The sequence below is a fragment of the Drosophila tropicalis genome, unplaced genomic scaffold (assembly GCF_018151085.1).
Source record: "Drosophila tropicalis isolate 14030-0801.00 unplaced genomic scaffold, ASM1815108v1 contig_859, whole genome shotgun sequence".
In the NCBI taxonomy this organism is placed as follows: domain Eukaryota; kingdom Metazoa; phylum Arthropoda; class Insecta; order Diptera; family Drosophilidae; genus Drosophila; species Drosophila tropicalis.
In genome coordinates this window covers 7951303-7973737 of record NW_027173353.1, presented here as the reverse complement: position 1 = coordinate 7973737, position 22435 = coordinate 7951303, and the positions used below count along the sequence as shown (strand labels likewise).

The window sequence follows — 22435 nt, the reverse complement described above, 5'->3', positions numbered from 1 at the left end:
TATTTTCTTGTAGTTAACAAGTCATAATGCTCTTTGACCTTTTCGAATTCCCGATAGTCCAAATCGGTTATGGAAACCATATCTTAACCATGTCTTGGCAATTGCCACGATCCCATCAAAATGGACCAAGTGGTTTTGGTACTGCTCACGAACTTTTAGTTGCAATTCTCCAAACAGTTGACCAGAGTAGGTTTAGGTTGAATAATTAACAAACAATTAAAGATCTGAAATGAAAGAGTTATCTATAGAAGAAGAAATGTCCTAATCATTTTAATACTCTAAACTGTTGACTTGGCATTGTTAAGTATTATTTACTTCTCCGAAATTCAAATTCCGTTCTTAGTGTGGAAAATACAAAGTTGCTAAGATTAATTAAATGTTTAGTTTTATTTTGATTTTGAATGAAAGTACTTAATGCTGACTCGAGTTCCTAACGATATCAGTTATGACGCAAGTTTTAGGGCAATTGAAAGCTGTGATTTTTAAGGGTAAATATTTACTTTATATTTACTTATAACAATCAATCTTTTGTATTTGTATTATTTGTTTCTCTAAAAGTACTTTTAATAAGCAATTAAACCATTCTGAGTGCAAATTTGTTTTATAGCAAAATCTTGGCCATGCATTTATTTCTGTGTTTGATTGACAGTTTCCTTAGCCAAAAGAAATTCAATAGATCACTTCCTTTTATCGGCAAATTTTTCCCAAGCAACACGTGTTCCACATAGAATAGAATAGAATTAGAAATTCCCTAAGCTATACAATTATAATTGGGCTCTTCAATGTCAGCCGGAAATGCCACTCCTCGGTATGGCAGGGGAGAGGAAATCCCAAATCACTTGCATCCCAAAACACGTACCAAGTGTCTAGGAAAAAGGGTTTTGGCCGCTCTCTACTCTAGATAATAGACAAACAGAAGCCGCCAAACAGGAAAGGCGTAAAACGCGTCGTGATGGCACAAAAGTGATTTGTGCATGGAAAGGATGCACGTGCAGGGAAATTATTTGCATAATTTATCCTTTAAATAATCCTTATTTCTCTATCTCCCTCTTGTTATTTTTCCAGGTCATCTTCTATGATTCGGACTGGAATCCCACTGTCGATCAACAGGCCATGGATCGAGCCCATCGTTTGGGTCAAACTAAACAGGTGACTGTCTATCGTCTCATCTGCAAGGGAACAATTGAGGAACGCATTTTACAACGAGCCCGCGAAAAGAGCGAGGTAAGAAAATGTACTTTAACTCCAGTTCAACAGGAAACCGCAAAAACTCACTTCACTTAAACAAAAAACACAGTGTAAAGTTTTGCTCGGTTTTCCTTTTGTTTTGCCGCATATTAGGCACGTGCGTTGCAGCAACTTGAAGCACCAAGTCTTTTCCCTTTTCCCCTTTTCTGTTTTTGTGGCATTGTTGCGTCTGAATGCGAAACACGAGCACTTGTAAAAAGTATAAACCAAGGGGGAATAGATGAGGGAAGATTTTATTTTATTTTGTAAATCGACACCGGAAATTAATTATACAATTGGTTAAGGCGACATTGCTCACTCGTCGCGTGATAGAGGGAGGAGGCAACTCCTTTTCGGTTTTCATTATTGGCTTAATTACCGAATTACAAACGAAAATTTTCTTTTTCAATTACCATATAAAAGCATTAAGACCGATATTTAACCGGAAGTTGGCGCTATTTCATTATTTCATTCGCTTCCATCCGTGTACGTGTTTTATTTCATTTGCTGATATGAATTTTAAAACAAAATATATATATATTTATTTTAAATTTTTCATTTACAGATACAACGTATGGTCATAAGTGGCGGCAATTTCAAACCCGATACACTTAAGCCCAAGGAAGTGGTATCATTGCTTCTGGATGATGAGGAAATCGAAATGAAATGTAAGTTGAGAGAGAGGGAGAGTCATAAAATTGAACCCTGACCTAAAATAGTACTTTACATATTGAAAATCGTATCTATTTTATATTTGCTGTAGCGATGCTACTTCAATTTGTTAGAATTTTTGAAGAATCATTATATGAAATTCTTCTTTCCCCTCCACAGATCGCCATGAGGCCAAATTGCAAGTGAAAGAAGAGTCATCGACAGGCGAGCGTAAACGACGTAATCCCAATAAGGTGAGAAATTGATAGCTTAATACTAGATATATTTCCTATACATATATGTTTAATCCGGATCATGCATGATGTTAGACTAAATGCTCTTAATGGGATGTTTATTAGACCAAGTTTGCACTTGCTGCTGACTCTGTGGCAAGAGGCACGACAAGTTGTGCCCCCATACAGGTTGTAATGAAAGTAAATGATCTTTTGAGTGAAGTTCAAATTGCGATTGCCATATACAGAGAGCAAAAGCGAGACCAAGACCAAATTGATGCTAGTTTGTTGCTGCTGATGTTGTTGTTCTTGGTCATGGTCACGTGATTCATGCAACAGGCACAACACAAAGACAATTCAATTTGCTACAAAACTCAAACTCATCGCTAGCTATTTTTCTTGGTCTTGGTCTTGGTCTACGTAGCGTGCTTTGAACTTACTTATGGCCATATATTGCCAGCAGTGCCCAAGCCCAAGTCTTCCATTTCTGCCTATATTCATTCATCCAAGTGTAGTGTTCCCTAACTCTCCAAAGCAAACACTTTGCTCTTACCCTACTTGGGTAGACTCTCTCTACCTCTCGCTCTCTCTCTCTCTCTCTCTCTTGTGTCTCTGTCTTTTCTCCCCATATAGTCTTTAAAAAACAGTTTCAAGTGCTTTTGGTTTATTTTATTTTTGCTGCTTGTGGGGTGCAGCTCTGACTTCTTCTTCTTGGACATCACTTGGTCGACGTCTCTGACTCTGACTCTTCTTTTTTGGTTTCGCTAAATGATTTTGTGCGTTCAATGGAACAGTGATTATGGTCCGTCTGTTGAGTCGTCGTCTCCGTCTCCGTCATCATCGTCATCGTCATCGTTGTTTCTCTCTGGTTCTATATAGAGTCAACGCAGTTATTGTTGCTCTCTCTCGCTCTCTTTTCTCCTCTGTGTTAGGTAAGTGCCGGCCGGTTAACAACCAGGCGGTCCTTCACTCAAGTTCATATAGCACCCAGGCCCAGACTTTAATGGCACGCAGCCATGTTTTTTGTACCCGCCCTCTTTCCCCGCACTTTTTCCCTTTTTTTTTGGTTTTGGTTATATCCCGTTCATTGTCAATTCATTTATGGAAGTTCAACACAACTTTAATTCAAGTTGGAGTTCAAATAAAGTTTTTTAATTTGATTGGAAATTCATTCACTTGGAAATGAGACCGAACGACCCAGCAACCATGTTGTCGTTTATTAAATTGAACGTTTCTAACTGTTGCTTTAAGTTAATATGATTATTAGTTTCTGCTTTAATGATTTGCATGCTATGTCAACTTGAAAATAACGTCAATTCGTAATGGAACTCTGAAATTAGGTCGAATATTAGACTATAAAAATTGCCCAGAACCTAACGGCAACTTTTACTACACACAGTAGTTAGTTTCAGTTCAAAAGATTTTTACATGTCTAAAGTCAAACAATCAATCAAAATATACGTTTAGGGACATTTCCAAGAATTCTTAACTTGGCCAGTATATAACACAAAACTTTATATTATTAATTACCATTTTGATTTTTCACAAAAATTTGATAAAAAGAGAGAGTAAAGAGAAATTTAATCATTGTCTGCATAGAGAGATAAAGAATGTTTTTAAGAATTTTTGACATTTTGACATCACTTTTCAATATAAATAAGTAGATTTCATGCGATAAAATTGATAACATTTAAACAGTTTAATGTGAAACACAAAACACTTTGAAATTTATTACTGTAATTATTGTGTATAATATAGTAACAAGGCTTAAACGGTTTGCTAATGCTAACATCCATTTGTGGCGAAACTATTTCTTCACAAAATCTGGACACACTTTTAACAAGCGATCAAAGCCCATGTAGAAGTTGGTGGAAAATTGCTACTGTTTCTTAAGTCTATTATCTAAAATATCCTATTAAAATCTGTGTAAATTTTATGCAAAACTCTTTACCCTACTTCCCGAACAACAATTTCCTCAACCATAACAATTACAGAGTCTCCCACACCCCCATTAGCTTTACCTCCTTTAAATAAAGTTCTGCCTATTTTTAACACGGCCAAACCCTTAATGTTGCCCCCATCTCGCTGCAGTCCTCCATGTTCAACTAGTCGCCCCTTGAGCCATAACTCAAGTCACTTTTGGTCCGGTTAAAAGTTTTTGGGATGAATGATTTTTATACTCTTGGCATAAATTATAAAATGTATAAAAACAGAGGCAAGGAAGGAAAACCTTGGGCTAGTTAGGCATGTTGCCAGCCCTGGAAGATGGAGATAGATGAAAAGATATATCTCATTTCCGTTGCTCATTAAAATGCTAATTGATTTGATTGTTACATCAAGAATTAAATAAATAATTTTTCTTCTCTTTTCTTATATTTTTTTTATGACATTTTGTTTTAGGCTGGTGGTCATAATCAAATTGGTGGAATTACCATACCAGCGGCAACTGCCTCCATATCCATCAAAGATGATGACGATGTGGCCAGCTGTAGTTCTGCAGCAGCACCAGCTAAACGCCTAAAACAGGACATTGATGAGGATTACATTGAGGTGGGCATCACCTCATCGGCCTCGAGTGTGGGCACCGATAGCAACAATCAAACTCTCAGCCAGGAGACCTATGTTCCAGGTGCCACAAGTGTCCAGCAATTGGATATGCTTGATTCCGACAATGAGGCTTTGGATGTGGATGGCGATAATTCCTCAGTAGGCGGCAAAAGTGATCAATTAATGAGCGGTAAGTCGAAGCAATTTCTATGATATTCAGATTGATTTTGAGAGAGATGTTCCCTACTTGTAAAATATTATTCAATGTTATGTTTAATCAAATCATTAAGTTAACTTTCTAGTTAACGAGTTGGGTCAATTACTTTATTGATTTTCTTCCGTTTTAATTACACAAACGCGTGTCGTCTTCAACTGCCACTCCCTCTTTAGTTAACAACTTATTTGTTTTTGCTTTCCATTTCAGTCTATAGACAAACTCTCATGACAGTTTATCATTTTGTCTATATACTAAACAGCAAATAAATGTCAGTAAAAATTACGAAATCAAAGCAGAAAACTTAGATCTGGCGATTTATGTAGCCACAACACGTGAACTCATTGATTAAATTAGATATTTGTTAGCCGTTGTTGTTGTGGCTGTTGGGTTTTTGCCAAGCCCTCTACACCAACAGCTAAAAGAAATGGCATATAAAAAATATTTATGAGTTACTTTTTTCTTTTTGTTCCTGTTGTCAACAAAAAATGGGACAAAAAAAAGAAAGCCAACTAAAACTGACTGACAAGCTGAACCAGCTAAAGCATAATCAACTTGCGACTATATTAAATTGGGTTGCGTATAACAGCAACAACGAAAAAAAAAAAAAAATGGGAAATGTTTTGAAAATGAAAATGTTATCAACCGACAGGTGAACTAGTCATGAAGAGAGAAATAGAGAGGGGAGGGAATTGAACAAAATTAGCTTTCAATTGCGAATTCAACTGGAGACCAATCAGTGGCCACAATTTGAGTAAAACAACCGACCAACCAACCAACCAGGCTACAACACACATAGATGCCATCAGAGTGGACTCCAGTCTCAACTAACAAATCTTGAGACCCAATTCCAAGAGTTTCTTTTTCAATTCGTTGACGTTGCACTTGTTGCGATTTGCCATCAGTCTGCTTTTTTGCCCCCATATGTTTGCCTACTTTTCAACGTCGTGTACTTTCGATTGGTTGTTAATTGTTAAACAAATTTGAATTCAACAAGTTTTAGCTTAAGCTCTTCTCTCGAATGCAAATCGCTTAAGCAAACAACTTGCAATCGTTGTTGTTGTTGCTGCTGTTGCACATCCCACATGCTTGCAACTAGCAACAAAAAAGAAGAAGGAGAGAAAAAACTTTGCCCAAGTTAGCTAACATTTTTATTTAATTTTGATAGTTAAAGTTGGTAGACCACATTTTCCTGCACATTGATTACCAAATAATTTGAATTATTAATCATAAAGTGATTGCTTAGCGGCAGCCACTAGACGCTAGAGGCATTTGAGGGGGATTCATGCCACAACCAACACACATAATACAAGTTGTTGGGAATTTGAATGGAAATATGGAGGTTGAAAATTAAGATACTCATATCTGGCCACCTACTCACAATTTATTTGGCAGATGTTTTACCAAAATGAGGGAAAAATTGATTAAAGTTTGTAACGAGAAAAGGCCAATAAAGTCGAAAGTGATTAAATTTCTAACTTGTCTTCTCTTTCAACTTTTGGTTATTAAATTTGTAATAGTTTCTGCCATTTTTAGTTTGATAAAAGGTGTAAAAAGTCAACAGGAGATTAATTTACCATTATTTAAAACATTACTTAATAGTTAGTAGTATTCTTAGTATATAAATTTAAAGTAAATTGTTCAATTTATTTAATTCAAATTTGTTTAACTATATACTTTTGTTAGCGATTTCAAACACAAAGTGTGACTTATGATAGAAACTAAATATGTAAATATTTAAGATGAACAACTATTACTCGATTGACGACTAAAATTTGTTCATTACATTTTCAAATTCGATGTGTATCCGGTCTAGTTTTCTACTCCCGGTAAGAGAAACTCTTCCACCTTTTGCCAATTATCAAGGCACTCACTCAAAGCGAACTTGCTCTTTATGATTAACTTAACTGCATTCCTTGGCAAGAGCCAGAGTGGTAACTACTGCAAAATGTAGTCCATCACAACATAGAAAGAAGCGTAAAATATTTGCCAGTCAGTTTTGTTTTACATTTAATTTACTGTAGTTCCAGATGGAGAAATGTGTGCCTTACTTTTGCAGACACATTAAATCATTTGAAGCATTCTTAATTTGGATTATGTAATGATTTACTTAATTGATTTGTTTTTTAAGCCATTTCGTTTTCAAATTGAACACGTGCCAAATTCCTTAACAAAAGAAAGAGATACTTTCACATATTTAAGCAATAGTTACGTAATCCACAACTATGTATATATTTTCAAAGAGGAGAGGGAAGGTGCCTTGGGGGCCTGGCCCCATCGATCATTGTATTGGGATCCTTGTCCACTTTGTCAGAGTTGCTTGTGAGACACAAATGAATACAAATTAAATGAAAAACACTTGTAAAACACACACACACACACACACACAGAGACGGACAACATATAGAAAAACTAACGCACAGAATTGTATCTCATAGAATAAATATGTACATGTTAGCCATGAGATACAAATATTATGTACGAAGTGATCTTAACAGCAAATCAAATCAAAACTGCGAACAAAAACGTTGATTGGCCACAAAAATTCACACACAAATCGATACAAATAAATAATGACTACATAAAAAAAACAACAACTAAAACTAAACGAAAATGTTCAAATGCCAATCAAAAACCAAAGCAAAACAAAAAAAATGTTCGTTTTACTGATCACTTTGAGCAGAAATTAACAATAATTCGCATAGGCTTGGTTCACCCAATGCATTGGTTCAATGTTGTTACCAAGTTGTTTGTGGTTGTTGCTTTGTTTACTTAACGCATAAATTTACACCTTATTGGCCCCCATAGCGCCCAAGAGGCCCAAACGGGCCAGTACGTGCCAAGCCATGATTCGATGGGATCAGCAGTCTCTAGACTGGTCTTGTCTTTGGTTTCATATCCAACTTAATTCTCAAAGTGGTTTTGACTTAAATTGGTTAATCATATTTAGTAAACGAAACAACCAAAAAGAGAGACAAACAAAAATTAAAAGAATTTGTTGTTAAACTATTGCCTTAGCTATGAATACATTTAATTCAAATGCGAGAATGTAATTTACATTGCATTGCATTGGCGTAAAGTTAAGTAATCAACCAAGTTTTTTGTAATAACTTAAATTGATTAATTATTAGAATAAATTAATAGTCAATGGATCTTAAAATTATTCTAGTATGTAATTTGTTTGTGACGAGATCACGGGGAAATAGCAACATTATCTAAAAGACGAACCTCATTTAATTTAAGTTTCTTAATCGATTCAATTCTTTCAGATTTGAATATCAATTATTATTAATAATAATTTATTATTAAATTCTACTTATACTAATTATAATGGCACAAGTATTTTTAGTCATTATTGCTTTTGATTAGATAAAAATGTTTCCCTTGGTAGCTTATTTATTTGCTAACTATCTACTCAGACGAATGTCCTAATTAGTAGCCCTTAAAACTACAAATTTAAGACAATTCATTACTTATCTCAAAAATTTGTAAGTCTGTTAGAATGTTCAGGTTTTTGGCAGATTTGTCATTCAATATTTAAAGAATTTTTCATGTCTTTAAGTTTTAATATTAATAAAAACTTATTTAAAGGATAAAATATTTATTTGAATATCAAACAGAAATAACTATGATCATTTACTCGACAGTCAAATGATAAAAAAATGTTAAAATGTTAAAGTAGCGATCAGGAGTCGCTCCAGAGGGTACTAGACAAAACGAAGTAAATAGGTTTAGAAGTTGTCTTAACTGATTAACTTAACAAAATGACATTCTTTTAACTGATAATCGAATATTTAGTTTTTAAACGCTTACACTTTTCATGTACATTTCATACATAAAGTAAACACAGAAGAAATATATATACATAGGAATCTAAAGAAATGTATTGAATAATACTCATCGATTGGCGACACGCATTCGAGGTCATAACCCAATTCCTTTCATAGACGCTTCTCTTTGCTACGTCAACGACGATGGTTGCCATTGCAACTGTATTTCTTTGCTTGAATGCATTTGGCCATCATTTATTATCAGAGTTAGAGGCGAGTTTTATGTGTGTTTGGTTGTTGTTTGTCCGCTAGATGGCTGGCCTGGCCTATTGGTTAAGTTAGTTTTATACGTTCCTTGTTGGTTTTAAGAATACCCTGATTGAAATTCGGTGCGCATTGCAATTGATCGCACTTTTTGCCTTTCTAACAACGCGACGCGTCTCCTGCTGCCTGCTGCAGGCATTGTCGCCCATCTTCATTATTATCATGATCATTGACATCATGATGATGCAGTTGCCGTTGCCGTCATAGTTGCCGTTGTCTTCGCTGTTGTCGCTGTAGTCGTCGTTGTTGGCATTTTGTTCTTGGCCGTTGTCATGATTTGTTGTCGCCAGTTCGAGTTCCCCTCGATGCCGATGATCTTACCACGATTTTCAAGTTTGATTTTGCGTTTGCCTTAAGAATTTTAAATCACGGCCCCCATGCATTTTTCTGCTTCTGTCTTCTATCTTTCTGCTTCTGCCTGCTGCTGGCTGTCTGGCTTGGCTCTGGTTGGCCTAACTGTTTGCGTTTAACTTGGGAGGCATTTCCTGTTCGATTTCTTTGTCTGTTTTTTTTTGTCTCTTTCTTTCTTTTTTTTTTTTTTTTGGAGGCGGTGGGTTAAGGACAAAGTCATCATCAAACTGAATCTGGTTAACCGCAAAGCATGCCGCTGTCGCGTTCTTATACCGCATAGCATGTGTGAAATTGACACCACTTGCATATTACTTGGAATGGAAATGCTAACGGAAATACAAAGCAATTTTACGGTACATTTAGTTAATGATACACAACCCTCCTCCAGTCATGTCCTCTTCGAGTCTCAAGGGTCCAAGCAGCTGTTCAGAAAAAAAAAACCGAAAAGTACTTGGACCCTCTACCCCCAGCATAAAGAAGTTGAAAGAAATTCGATTATTACCCTTAAAAAATACAATTTTTTGGGGAGCAGAAAATGTTATTATCTCAAGGGGTGAGAAATTAAAACAGTTTTTGGTTAGAGGATTATATTAAGAAAATTTAGAAAAGTCATGGGAAATCAATGAAAATTGCTGCTCAAAACAAAATTGATAAATTTTCGAACTATTTGTCAGAAAGGAAACTTTTTCCCAAATGTCAAAATAACTACAATTATCAGAGTGTAATTTTAGACTGCTTTAATACGTCCCAAAACAAAGATAAAATACTTTTAAATAATTATTAAAAAATAATGTCTACAAAAAATTATTATAAATTTATGCATAAACATTGGCGGAAAAGATTGAGTTTTTCTTCAAAATTATTTCAAGTAGAGAGAGGACAGTATGTCAAACCATCGATCCTCAATGCAACATCATGATTGGCTGGAACGGAATTCTAGACCAAAACCCATATTTAGATCACCCTGTGCACCAGAACCGACACGTTGGCAGAAGCCAGGACCCATGAATCGTGATGAATGGGTCAATTTCTACAAATGGTGTTTGGTCAATGCAGTTCCTCAATTTCCAGTACAGAAGCCGGTTCAAAACTATAATAGACTAAGCTCGGGTTATGGGAAATCATTCCAATCGATTAACAATGAGAAGAGACTGAAACATCATGAGAAAGTGTTCAGCGCATTAAGTCAACCGCGTTGGAAACGTAACAAATATCATGTGCCGCCTAAACCGGAGTTTCCCTATCGTCCCAATCTTGGTTATTACAAATCCGTAAAACCAGAGAGGGGCAGACCTGTAGAGAAACCGAAAGTACCATGTTGCTTTCAGCATGACGACATCAAGGCAGAGTTTTGGTCTACCATACGTTTTCCTGTCTCGAAGAGAGCACAACATGCTGTACCCTCACGTAAGATCTGTGAGTTATCTCGCCCGCGCACAGCAAAGCCCCATTGTCCATTACCGGAGATTAGGAATGATAAGCCACCCAGACGTGCCAAAATGTCATTTAGGCAATGGCGGGCCCATTTACAAAGACTGGATTACTTGGCCAAACCGAGTCCCAGAGCTTTAGCGGAATTGGCCTGTAATTGTCGCATTTGTTGTGATTGCCATTAATTTGATGCAATATCTTTTACAAGATTATGAACTAAAATGAGACTACTTAAATTTGTTTAGTTCATTATCTTGTAAAGGAAATTGTTATTCGATTATGTAAATAAATTCTACTTTCTGCCAAAATTCATATATTTTGTTAAATAGATTCCTGTGTGTTCGAGGTAAAGTTGAACTTTATAAGCGACTTCAAATTGAAGATCGTATTAAACAGAAAGTAGGCGCATTTAGAATTCTATCGCCGACTCGCCAATAAAATAAAAACAATCAAATCTCAATTTGTCGTTAAAATTATTGAATGAATTTGCAAGTGTAAAAATTTTGAAATGAGTATTACAAAAAGTCCAAGCATTGTTGCTACACCAAATGAAAAGTTTTCCATGTCTCGCTCTTCGGCCGAAGAGAAGAGGCCGCAACCTTCCTGGGTGGAGTGGGTTAAACGTAACTCCAAGCCACTTCAACGTATTCGACCCAAAGAAGTGCGCGCTCTCACACCATGGCAAAAGAAAGGACCGATGCAAAAGAAACAATGGCAGAAATTCTATGCCTGGGCCGAACGCAATGCCACGCCCTTGGAACGCAAAAAGAAGCCGCCTCCGAAAATTCCATGCAAGGCAAGATACTTGCCCTGCGCTAGAAAAAAATCAAACAATCGATTATTATGAACTTATGGAGAATTTGGAGAAACTTGCCAAGCCTCCCGATCGAATGCTAACAAAGAAACATCAATTTGTTGAGAGAGATCCACCATTCTCGCCCGTAATTGTGTGGGGCCAACCACCCCATCACGATAAGGGGCGACCCTTTGAGCCACCGCATGTGCCCTGTTGTTTTATTAACGATGAACTGGAAGCGGACTTTTGGTCCCATTTACGATTCCCGATAAGGCGGACTGCCCTAAAAGCCCGTGCCTCACCGCGAATCGTAAGTTTGGCCCGACCAAAAGCCCACCCGCCGCTTCCCCATTGTCCCATGCCGCCCAGAACTCTGCCCTGGTGGGATCAGCCAGGACCCAAGCGGAAAAAGTTTACTTCGTCTGGCTGGCGGTTACATCAAATAAGGCTTGCCTATCTATCGAAACCAATGCGTGGACCCGATAATCTATATTTCTACATGTAAAACCAAAAGTTGGCAATATTTTTTTTTTACTTTCTGTGATGAATTTTCTTTGATTAATAAATTTTAGTAGTAGGCTGAGTAAAAAAATAACATAAATGACTTCATTTTAGGATTCATTTCAATTTGTCTGTTATTGAGCACACTTCTTAGCTAAATCAAAAGTTTTAAAGCAAAATTTTATAGTCGTTTTTTTAAATGCAAAAAAGAATGCAATCTGGAGCTTCAGCAGCTCCTGACCTGGACAGCGATGATAAGCCCAATGAGGGTGCTATTCAGGACGATCAAAGGAACGAGTTTACGAAGCCAAGCTGGAAGGAATGGTGTCAACGCAATGCCAAGCCCATAGTACGAGTTAAACCTAAAGTGGAACGCGTTCTAACACCATGGCAAAAGCCTGGACCAATGAAGAAAAGGGATTGGGCTCATTTTTTTCAGTGGGCCATGAAGAATGCAGCTCCCAAACAACCAAAGGCTAAGGTGAAACAATTGATTCCTTGCGAAGCCGATTACTTGCCATGTGGTAGAAATGTTCAGAAAATGGATCCAACGGATTTGATTGAGAAAATTGAAAAATTAGCACAGCCCCTGCAGCGCAGGGTGAGGGAGAAGCATGTCTATGTGCAAGAAAAGCCCACATATTCGCCAGTTATAGAATGGGGACAACCACCCAATCATGACAAAGGACGTCCCTTTCCACCGCCCGAGGAAGTGCCAAAATGTTTTCCCAATGATGATATTGAGGCTGCCTTTTGGGCCGACTACAGATTTCCAGTGCGTAAGGCTGCTCTACTTGGTCGCCCTTCGCCGCGGATTTTGAGTTTAGCCAAGCCCCGAGTCAGCCCACCAATGCCGCCGCATTGTTACATCCCCGAGAAGACATTGAGTCCTTTGGAAGTGCCGCCGCCAAAGAGACGTAAATTTACCAAAAAAGGATGGCGAATGCATCAAATACGTTTGCTTTATCTCGCCAGACCTGTCAGTAGACCGAAATATCGATATTTTTACTCGTAATACGGGGTAGGCTGAGAAATTTTCAAAATTTTGCAGTTTTCTATTTCTATATTCTAAAAGTATCATTCACAATTTCGTATTCGACTAGTAAACATCTTCAAAAAACAAAAACAAAAAAAAACTAAATAAAAAAAAAATTCCAACAACCAAAAAAAAAAAAAAATCCCTTTTAAAATTTTTCGTAAAATTGAAATTTTATAAGTGTAAAGAAGATTATGTCGGCCACAAACCTTACGAATGATGTGCATAATGAACCTCATACTGATCCGTATGGAACGGTTGATTCGGCAGCAGATGCTAAAGAAAAGCGGCGTCAGGAACAAGAGGAATGGGTTAGTAAGAATTCCAAGCCCAAGAAACGCGTCATACCAAGAGTGGAGCAAGAACCGACACGCTGGCAAAAGAGGGGTCCCATGAAAAAGAAGCAATGGAAACAATTTTTCAAATGGGCCGAAAAAAATGCTGTGCCTTATGAACGTAAATTGCCAGAAGTCACAGTACCCTGTGCTGCTGACTATCTGCCTTGTGGCAAAGAGCCCAGAGAAGTGGATCGCGAAGACCTAATCGAGCGAATGGACCAGCTATCTACTCCATTGCCGCACAAGATGACTCCCAAATATAAGTCGGATAAAAATGTGGCCACCTATTCGCCAGCCATTGAATGGGGGAAGCCACCAATGCCGCAAAAGGGCCGCCCCTTCCTAACGCCCAAAGTGCCGGGCTGTTTTCCCAACGATGAGGTAGAGCAGGCATTTTGGTTTTCCTATCGTTTTCCCATACGGAAGGAAGCACTCAACGGACATGCCTCGCCGCGAATTATAAGTTTGGCCAAACCAAGGGTCATGCCGCCGTTTCCACATTGCCCTATACCCGAACGTCCACCATCTACAGATCCCTTGGATGGACCAGCACGGAAACGCAAGAAGTTCACACCACGACAATGGCGATTGCATCAAATCCGTTTGATCTATCTATCAAAACCAGTGACTAGATTACAATTTAACTACTTCTATATGTGATAAGTGCTGAATAAAAATTCGGATTCCTAATCTATGACCTTACCTACCACCTTTTCTCAATTTCTCACACACGCAGTTGAGAAATTTTCGCAATTTATTTTCATAAAAAGATGAAAAGGAGTCTCGAGCGCAAAAATCTCTTTGCCAGAAGCCACTTAGTCATGGCAGACTACGGCATTAAAGTCAGTCCATAAGGTCTTGCCCCTCTCTCAAGTCGAATAATCAGGCGTAGCAAACATCCGTCACATTGACATTACATAAAGAACATCGCGTTGGCTGGTACCTCTAGGAAGATCAAAGATCACAAATGATCATCAGTCAAATCAATTAGATAATTGAATGACTGATTTGTTAAATCCGATTATATTCGGTCGGCTTCTGCTTAAGCTGCTGCTGCTGTTGTTGCTTTAAGTTCTTATTCACTCTCTTTTGGTTCTTTTCCGTTTCTTTTTCAGTTTTGTTACAGCAAAATGAGAGAAAAAGAAATCAGCATCAGAAATCATTCAGAAATTATTTATGATAATCATAAGGAATGTAAAAAACAGTTTTGATGAGAGTCTGATATTATAGAAACCATGTCCCTAGGTGACAACAAATTACTGAAATTCAATGATCTAAGCCTTTATGTTAGCCTTATCTAGTCCCGTTCCTAGATTTTTCAAATGAAAGGGACAGAATCGAAAGAGAATTACATTTTAGACAAGCAAAAGTTGTTTTAGAAATGTTTTAAAATCGTATAGATATTCGTATTTTTTAACTTAAGGACTTAAATTTTACCCTCTGTTACTTATTCAGGGTCAACCAGTCAGTAGAATTTTGTTATTTCTAGAGCGAGCAACGAACTCTTAACTGGAGAAAAAAGAAGCAAAATACCCAAACTGCCGGGCACATACATATATTTTCAGATTTCATGTCATTTTTCGTTAACAGGCTTTGCCCTCCCTCATCAAAGAGTTTTCCTTTTTGCTGCAGTAGCGCGACATGGCAAAATATATAGATAAAATGCCTTGAAGTGAATTGAATATTGATAAAACTTATGTCAAACAAGCAATGGCGGCAGCAGTTCAATAATGTAGAAGGCTGCCTTTGCCCCGCTCTCTAACCCCTTTTTGGTGTATATCTGTCCAAGTGTGTTTAGTATTTGTAACAGTAAAAGTAAGGTAAACCCTCACAAAGTTGATGGACGAGTTCTCCATTCGACTAGCTACTTTTGTCGTTCTTTCTTTCTATCCTGGTCGCTCATTAAATCACAGAAAGGGAAGCAAAGTCAAAACAAAAGTTTGTAGACACAATTCCTCAGGTGACTGACTGACGAGACTATGTCGATCATGACTTTGCCACAGATGAGATAATGATCATCATGATGATGAGGATGTTGGAGTTGGAGCTGATGTTGCACTTGTGTGTATTGCATACCAAAATAGCAAAAGCGCCAGGCAATGTCTACCAGCAGCAACAATGTCGCAACATTTGCAATCTTCTGATTGCATTTTATTTTCCTCTCTTGCTGCTGCTGTTACTTTTTCTATGAATGTTGTTGACTTTGTTTCTGTTTTATTTATGCAATTTACAGTTAAGTTTTCGAGGTTCAGAAGGCAAAGATTCCAAAATATATGCACGGGACATTCACATTCTATTAAAGTTGTTTCTTTTTCGTACTTGGGAAGTTGCCACTTCTTGGTTCAAGCAAAAAGAAAGACCTTTCTTCTTGACACACTCAAAAGTAGCAAGTGATTGCAGAGGAAACTACAAACATCTGTTATGCGGAAATTATACTATAATTTGCTTGTAAAGTTGAACTAAATTTCTGATCCTCATTATCAGAATACCTAATTTCTGTTCACCCTCGCTCATTATTCACAACTCTTGAAATTATGTTTTTTATTGCCATAAAATTTCAGATAATTGTATAAGAAAATAAAAAGGCGAAAAACCAACAAAAAATTGTTGTTTTTTCTTTTTATGCCAGCTGCTTTATTGTTCGTTTTCGGTTTTCGGTTTAGCCACCCGCAAATTAATCAATCGAAACCCATAATTCTTATTTGCAGGCTATGGCATCGGTGACTTAAGTGGCGGCGTTTCGATGCGGCGACGTCACCATCCGCGCGGCACCAGACGCGGACGACCACGTGGCAGCACCAGGCGAGGTGGTGCCCATGGTTCAATGCAGCGTGTGCTAACGCCGACGCCGACTCAAGGGGCAGCAGCAGGAGCAGGAGCAGCAGCGGCAGTGTCGGTCACATTAACAGCACAACCAACAACAACAATATCAACTACAACAACAACTCCACTGACGCCGCAACAGGAAGCAGCAGCAGGCCATGGAGAGACCACAACCCTTAGTACTAGTTTCAATGAGGAAGGTAAGTACTACACTGGAAAAAAACAGAACAAAAAATAAACCAACTTTTCAAAACGTGACTTTACATTAAGAAGAAGTCTTTGGTTACCGCTTGGTTAAAACCAAGAAAACAAGAAGACTAAAACATTTTATTAAGGCTTGACTTAAATATCCGATCATTGTCGATTTTATTTTCTTATTAACTTTTAAAATTGGAAGCTGTTTATCCACTCAGGAGATAGAAAAACTCAGGTGAAGAAAGAAGCCGCATAAAAGAGTTTAAAGTAATAAAACAAATAAATATGCTCGAAATATAACAACAACAATTTTAGGATTTTAAATTAGTCTATTTAGAGAGAATTCGAACCTTTTTAACACAATTTCTTCCATTTCTAAGTCTTCTTGGTTTGAAATTCTGTCATTTATTTGACTAAAATTAAACAAATTTACGAAATGAAAAACCAAATATCGAAAAAGGATATTTAAGACACTTTAAACGATGTCACTTATGTATTTAGATAACTTAAGTTAGATTTATTTTATTTGGGGTAAACATTTTTCATGGATAAATAGAGCGCCGAATGCGGGCATTTTCGAGAATTTAAAGTAAGATAGTAATGCTTGAAAGTTATTTAGAAAATAATATGCTAACCTATATATCTATATATCCTGTAGATGAACACATTACCTATAATATCATCATTTTGCAACTACTTTTGGTATTTATTTATTTTCGTTTCAACTTTTTCAATTAGATTGCGATCATCTGAAACTGTTTTTTGATCCTTTTGGTTTTTAAATTTTCTTGTCAGTGTAAAATCTTCTTCTCGGTGATCTTTTCGTTTTAGACATCTCATTCCATTTTGGGTTTTAATTCAAGTATCACTTGTACCTTAATCGCCTGCCTTAATCACGTTTATCATTTGCCTTTTTCCGGAGCCTGAAGTGGGCATTATGTCTCATTTACTTAATAAGAGTTTTTTTTTTTCTGTTTCCCCTGTTATGAGTACATGCCCGCATTCTTTCTGATTTTAGTTCTTTTATTTTTTTTTGTGGTACGTGACAATTTTAACGCGCTTTTTTTGAAGGCATTCTCTTTGGTTTGTGTTTTTTTGTTACCCCCAAAACGCAATGTTAATTTTACTTCCCGTTTTATCTGTGGGTTCCCCCTTCTATTGGATTTGTTTCCCCCTTTTTTTCAAGTCAGAGCAAATATTTGTCTTGAGATTTCCATCTAAATGCGTTATCGTCCCCCCCTTTTAAAAATGCCAGAATGTTGTCCAAGTGTTTGTAATTGATATGAAAAGTTTCGGGCAGCAGGAAAAAAAGGGAAGAACAAATTCGTTTTAAACTAACAGAAGAATTCGTCTCAATCGATTGAGTTAAAATTGTGAATTTTGCCTAAAGTCGCACATGACAAACGATAATTACATAAATCGGCTTAAATATGTTTAAATTGTTGTATTTTCGGGGTGGGGGAGGTGCGAGGGTGGTGATGAGGGCACGTGACAGGAACACGTACCAATTGCATTTTATCGCACAAAATGGAGACATAATCGCAATGACAAATACGCAACGTTGCATAAATATCCTGATAGATGAGTGGGAATGGCAAATGAAACCACAATTGCATACATTGTAAGAGCAAATAAGGATTTGTGCAGAAAACCAAAACGTGGAACATTGAATGTCAAGGGAATTAGCAACAATGTATAGGCCTGATCCTGCTCCTTTCTCTAACCAAAAGAGATTTCCATTAGGCTAATTGAAGTTTAAAGCGAAGAGAGAAATTAACAATTTTTGATTTAATTTATTCACAGAGATCTTTGGAGGAGCTGCAGCCGGTTCATCTTCTATCAAACGTGGCCCGGGCCGACCACGTTCCAAGACAGCGGCACCGCTGAGTCGGGGCACACGCGGTGCACCACGTACTCGTCGACCAGTGGGTCCATTATTGGTGCCACTGGGCTGTAGTCCAGATGATACGCCACCTGGCAACAGCCCGGCCACAAGTCGTGCTCCCAGTCCCAACGCCTCAAGCTCCAATCTCCAGTGCGACTAAGCACCAGGAGCAGGATTAATACAAAGGAATTTAACATATAAATTAGTTTTAAAGATTTGCCAAATGAAATAAAGATATTGGACGCATTCTGGAGTCAAGTTCAAGATGCCAACCCATTAATTTAACCTAACTTTATACGAAGAAAAAGGAGATTTTAATATTAATTGATTTTCAAGAGCATTTGGTTACATTTATATATGGATATGGATAATTTATATTAATGAAAAAGGAATCAATCTACAGCTTATTCAAGAATGCTTTGTTTTGGCTGGTTACTTTTATGTCGGAGATGGAAATTGAAATCTATAATTAAGTTTAAGCTACGGAATCAAGGACTTAAAAAAACATAGACTATATACACATAAGTTCAATGGTAAAAGTTGATATTGAAGCTCCATAAGAAGAATCATGAATTGCAATGGAAATATGGCGGTAAGTTTATATATATATTTTGATTTTAGATTGAATGCAAAACTGACATATATATATATGACAAAGTATTACGATAGTCTAGAATACTGAAATGGAGTTGTAAAAACACTTAAATGCAATTTCCGTTGACACTTGTCACATTAGTGAGGTTTTTTCTTTGGTCTCTTTTTCGGGGTAGAATTCACGCATCGTCTGTCAAAATAATTGGTTAAAAGAAGAAGAAAGAAAAAAATGGTATGACAGTGGTCGGATGGAAGGTGTAATAAAATGATGATTTTGTTTCTATTTGTAATCAACACCCAAGATTCAACATTAGTTCACTCCACTCTTTGGTGCTTCGCTACGGCGAGACATTAAATGTGCATGACATTAAATTAGCGCAACAATCAACAGGAAAACAAAACCAAATAAAACTTGTAATTAAATTAAGAAACAGAAACTCATATTGTGAGAAATGGAAACCAAGCCAAGCTGGCAACCATTCCCATTTGGCAATTAGTTACACACAATGATTTTTATTATTTATACATACAAAAACCTAGATAATAATAGATATAACAGCTATAATTCCCCTCCTACATCTCGCGTTTCGTCTTGTCTTCTCATTTGAGTTATAGCCAACAAAAAATCTGCATAAAAATATATATACATATATTCATACTCTAACGGTAGAACGCTGAAGAAGAAGTTCTTTATCTAATAAACTAAACAGGACACGCTTTTGGGCCAAAACAATAACTCAAAATGCAAAGAGAAAACATATAAAGGAAAACAAAGAAAACGAATTAAAGTTGTTGAACAAGAAATAAACTTGACGCAAAGCACTTTTGGGGTACATTAACTAATTGATTGCTCGAGAACGAGTTGTGAGAGAAAGAATTAAACAAAAACTTTAAAAAAAAGTTCAGATTAGACCTTTGAAAAGTGGGCTTAGTTTATTTAAAGAGTGATTGCTTTCTAGAAAATGAAACAAAGAAAAATCGATTAGTGTTTTATCTAAAATTCGATGTCCTTTCTGCACTTCATACAAAACAGAAAGTTAATAAAAGAGATCCTTATCAATAATAGATAAACAGTAATCAAGTTTCATATAGTGTATCATAATGTTTATCTTGAATTATTTGTAGATTTCTTCAACTGCAACTGCCGCTGCTGCTGCTGTGTAGTTTGTTGTATTGGCATTGAGTCGACTCTCTTTGGCATTTGCAGACTTTACAATATATGACAATTCTTAATATTCTGCCGCCGATTGCAAGTGGTTTTAGCAAGTTTTTCTTTTACCTTCAAACCCAAGCAGCAGACTGGCGACGACAAGACGAGAAGGAACGACTGTCATAAAGCTGCACGTTTTACGCTACAGTTGGAGAATCTTAGCAATTTGAAAAGTGTGCATTTATGCCAAGTGGCATCTGGTTGGCGGCAGTGGCAGTGGCAGCGACAGCGACAGCGGCATTGGCGACACGAAGCCAGCCAAGAAGCAAGCCTCCTTTGGGTCTCCTCCCTTGTTGGCCAAGTAAGTGCGTTTATTAATTAGCAGGCAAGGTAAGTTGAAGCTTAACTTGAGATAGTCAGAGAGGGACACAGATATGGTTGGAAGATTTTTTCTTCAATTAAAAGTTACAAACAGCATTTCAAATTGTTGTCCAGGAAAAGAAAATTGCTTAAAAGCCGGCAACAGGTTGGCCGCTTGCAAGTGGTTAGTTGGGGTCGTTGTGGCCATGAGGTGTAGCAGGTGTGGCCCCCAAGTTGTTTGGCTTGTGTCTAATTTAACATTTTGAATTGTTTAATTTTTGATAAACATTGACAGGGGCGTTAAAGGACAGACATAAAGAGACAGAGAGAGAGATAGAGAGAGAGCGTTGGGGATAGTTTTGGTTTTTTAAGTCCAAATCCTTGCCAGCTGCTTCCGTAGCAGCAGGCCAAGAATTCTTTTCTTATGATTTAATCCAGCGCAACTAATAAGCCACAACAAAAAAAAAAAATGAAACTGAACTGATGACTTAAATCCTTTTCTTCTACGGCTCCATGCATAATCGTTTGGCTACCAGAAAGATTTTCCCGCTCTGCTCAAGACAATGAAAACAAGAGCCAGACCAAAGGAATACGCCCCGAGTCTATGTCTATTGCATGGCCACACCTTGAAAAAATAAGCAAAAGGATTAAATTCGTCTTCTTTTTCTTCTGTTATTGAAGAAGGATTAAATCCTTCGTTGCTGCCTGCCTACGCAGTAAAAAATAAAAGGAAAAGAATGTTAAGAGAAGAAAAGGGGAAAAATATCTGTAGGATGTGTGCATCTTCGTGATCTCTTATGCTCAATCCTTATGGCAACCGCTGTTCTTTTGTTCCCGACTAGAATCCGGCATGCTCTAGTTTCCTTCTTTCAGTCATCTGCCAGACTATTTTTAGGGAAAATTAAATTGTCTAGATATTCTCCTCCTACTACTACCAGGGGTTGATCCTCTGAAGTTTCTTGGCTCATTCTTCTTTTTTTAGGACTATCCATCATGACACAAGGACTTCGTGATGATGAATGTGCGCGTTTGGCGTTTCTAATTCAATTTATCTTTAGACAAAGTCACTGCTCGCTCTTCCTCCCTCTCGCTCGCTCTCTCCCTCTCTTTATTCTTTGTTTTATAATGGGTATAATGGTTTTTTATGTCTTAGATTTTTCTTTTTAGAATAGAGACACTTTATTTTCAAGTTGGCAGCTGTCCCTTTGAATTTTTAAGCAAAGAGGATTTGTCTCTCTTTCTACCTCTCGCTCTAACTCTGTCTTTAGTAAATTTTTGCATTAACATTAAACAAAAGTACACTAATTTGTTTTAATTTATGCCATCAAATCTCATGTCTAGCCAGCTAAAGAAGAAGCAACAATGCCAAAAATGTTTGCCTTTTGCATTATGCCGCCCATTAAATAACGAAAAGATGATGTTCATCAAAAAACTTGGCAACGAAAACAATTTTAATGTGAAATATTTGAAACATTTTGTGTTATGTAAAAGGGATCGGACATAATGAGGCTCTTTAGCTCTTGGTTAATGATACTGTTTTTTGTTTTTTCTGCTTCTCCTTGCTTCTACCATCAGATCCTAGTAGACAATCTACTCTCTGCAATTGCAATTGCTTGGCTTGACTTAAGTTGACTAGCCAACAGTTAAAAATAGTGCAGACACAGACACAGAGTGCCGGAAAAAAACAAAAACCAAATACACACACAGAAAAGACGGCGAAAACGAGTTGCTGCCGCTGCAAAACATGTTGCCTGCTTTAATGCATCAATTAAATTTTTTAATTATTGTTGTTTGTTGTAGGCTTTTTTGTTGCTGTGTTGTGTTGTGTTCCTGGTCTTCTCCTGTCAGCAACATGCTGCGCTTTTTTCTGTAGTTTTTGTTGCTTAAGCTTGGGGCATCTTTTAGTCAACATCGTGTTTAGCTTTTTTTTTTCTTGAGCAAACAAGTGAGAGGGAGACGTGGCCAGGCTAAGTTGTCCACTTGCTCGACTGAGTTTTCTGTGTGTGTTT

General features: G+C 37.2%; 3 protein-coding genes across 3 annotated transcripts in view; all 3 read left to right on the top strand.

Moving 5' to 3' along the window:
• Ino80 (chromatin-remodeling ATPase INO80) overlaps positions 1-18612 on the top strand; it is a 41879-nt gene extending 23267 nt beyond the window's left edge. The window contains exons 9-14 of the mRNA XM_068297168.1: positions 1066-1224; positions 1793-1895; positions 2059-2132; positions 4512-4848; positions 16128-16442; positions 18241-18612. Coding sequence (XP_068153269.1) covers positions 1066-1224; positions 1793-1895; positions 2059-2132; positions 4512-4848; positions 16128-16442; positions 18241-18482 — 1230 coding nt within the window. The 3' untranslated portion in view covers positions 18483-18612. The remainder of the gene's footprint in view (positions 1-1065; positions 1225-1792; positions 1896-2058; positions 2133-4511; positions 4849-16127; positions 16443-18240) is intronic.
• LOC137582910 (uncharacterized) lies at positions 10027-11056 on the top strand. Its single transcript, XM_068297687.1, has one exon. The coding sequence runs from the start codon at positions 10202-10204 to the stop codon at positions 10931-10933; it is 732 nt and encodes a 243-aa protein (XP_068153788.1). The 5' UTR covers positions 10027-10201; the 3' UTR covers positions 10934-11056.
• On the top strand, positions 12173-14121 carry LOC137582505 (uncharacterized). The gene has a single exon (XM_068297082.1). The coding sequence runs from the start codon at positions 12245-12247 to the stop codon at positions 13058-13060; it is 816 nt and encodes a 271-aa protein (XP_068153183.1). The 5' UTR covers positions 12173-12244; the 3' UTR covers positions 13061-14121.
• Positions 18613-22435: the final 3823 nt, after the last annotated feature.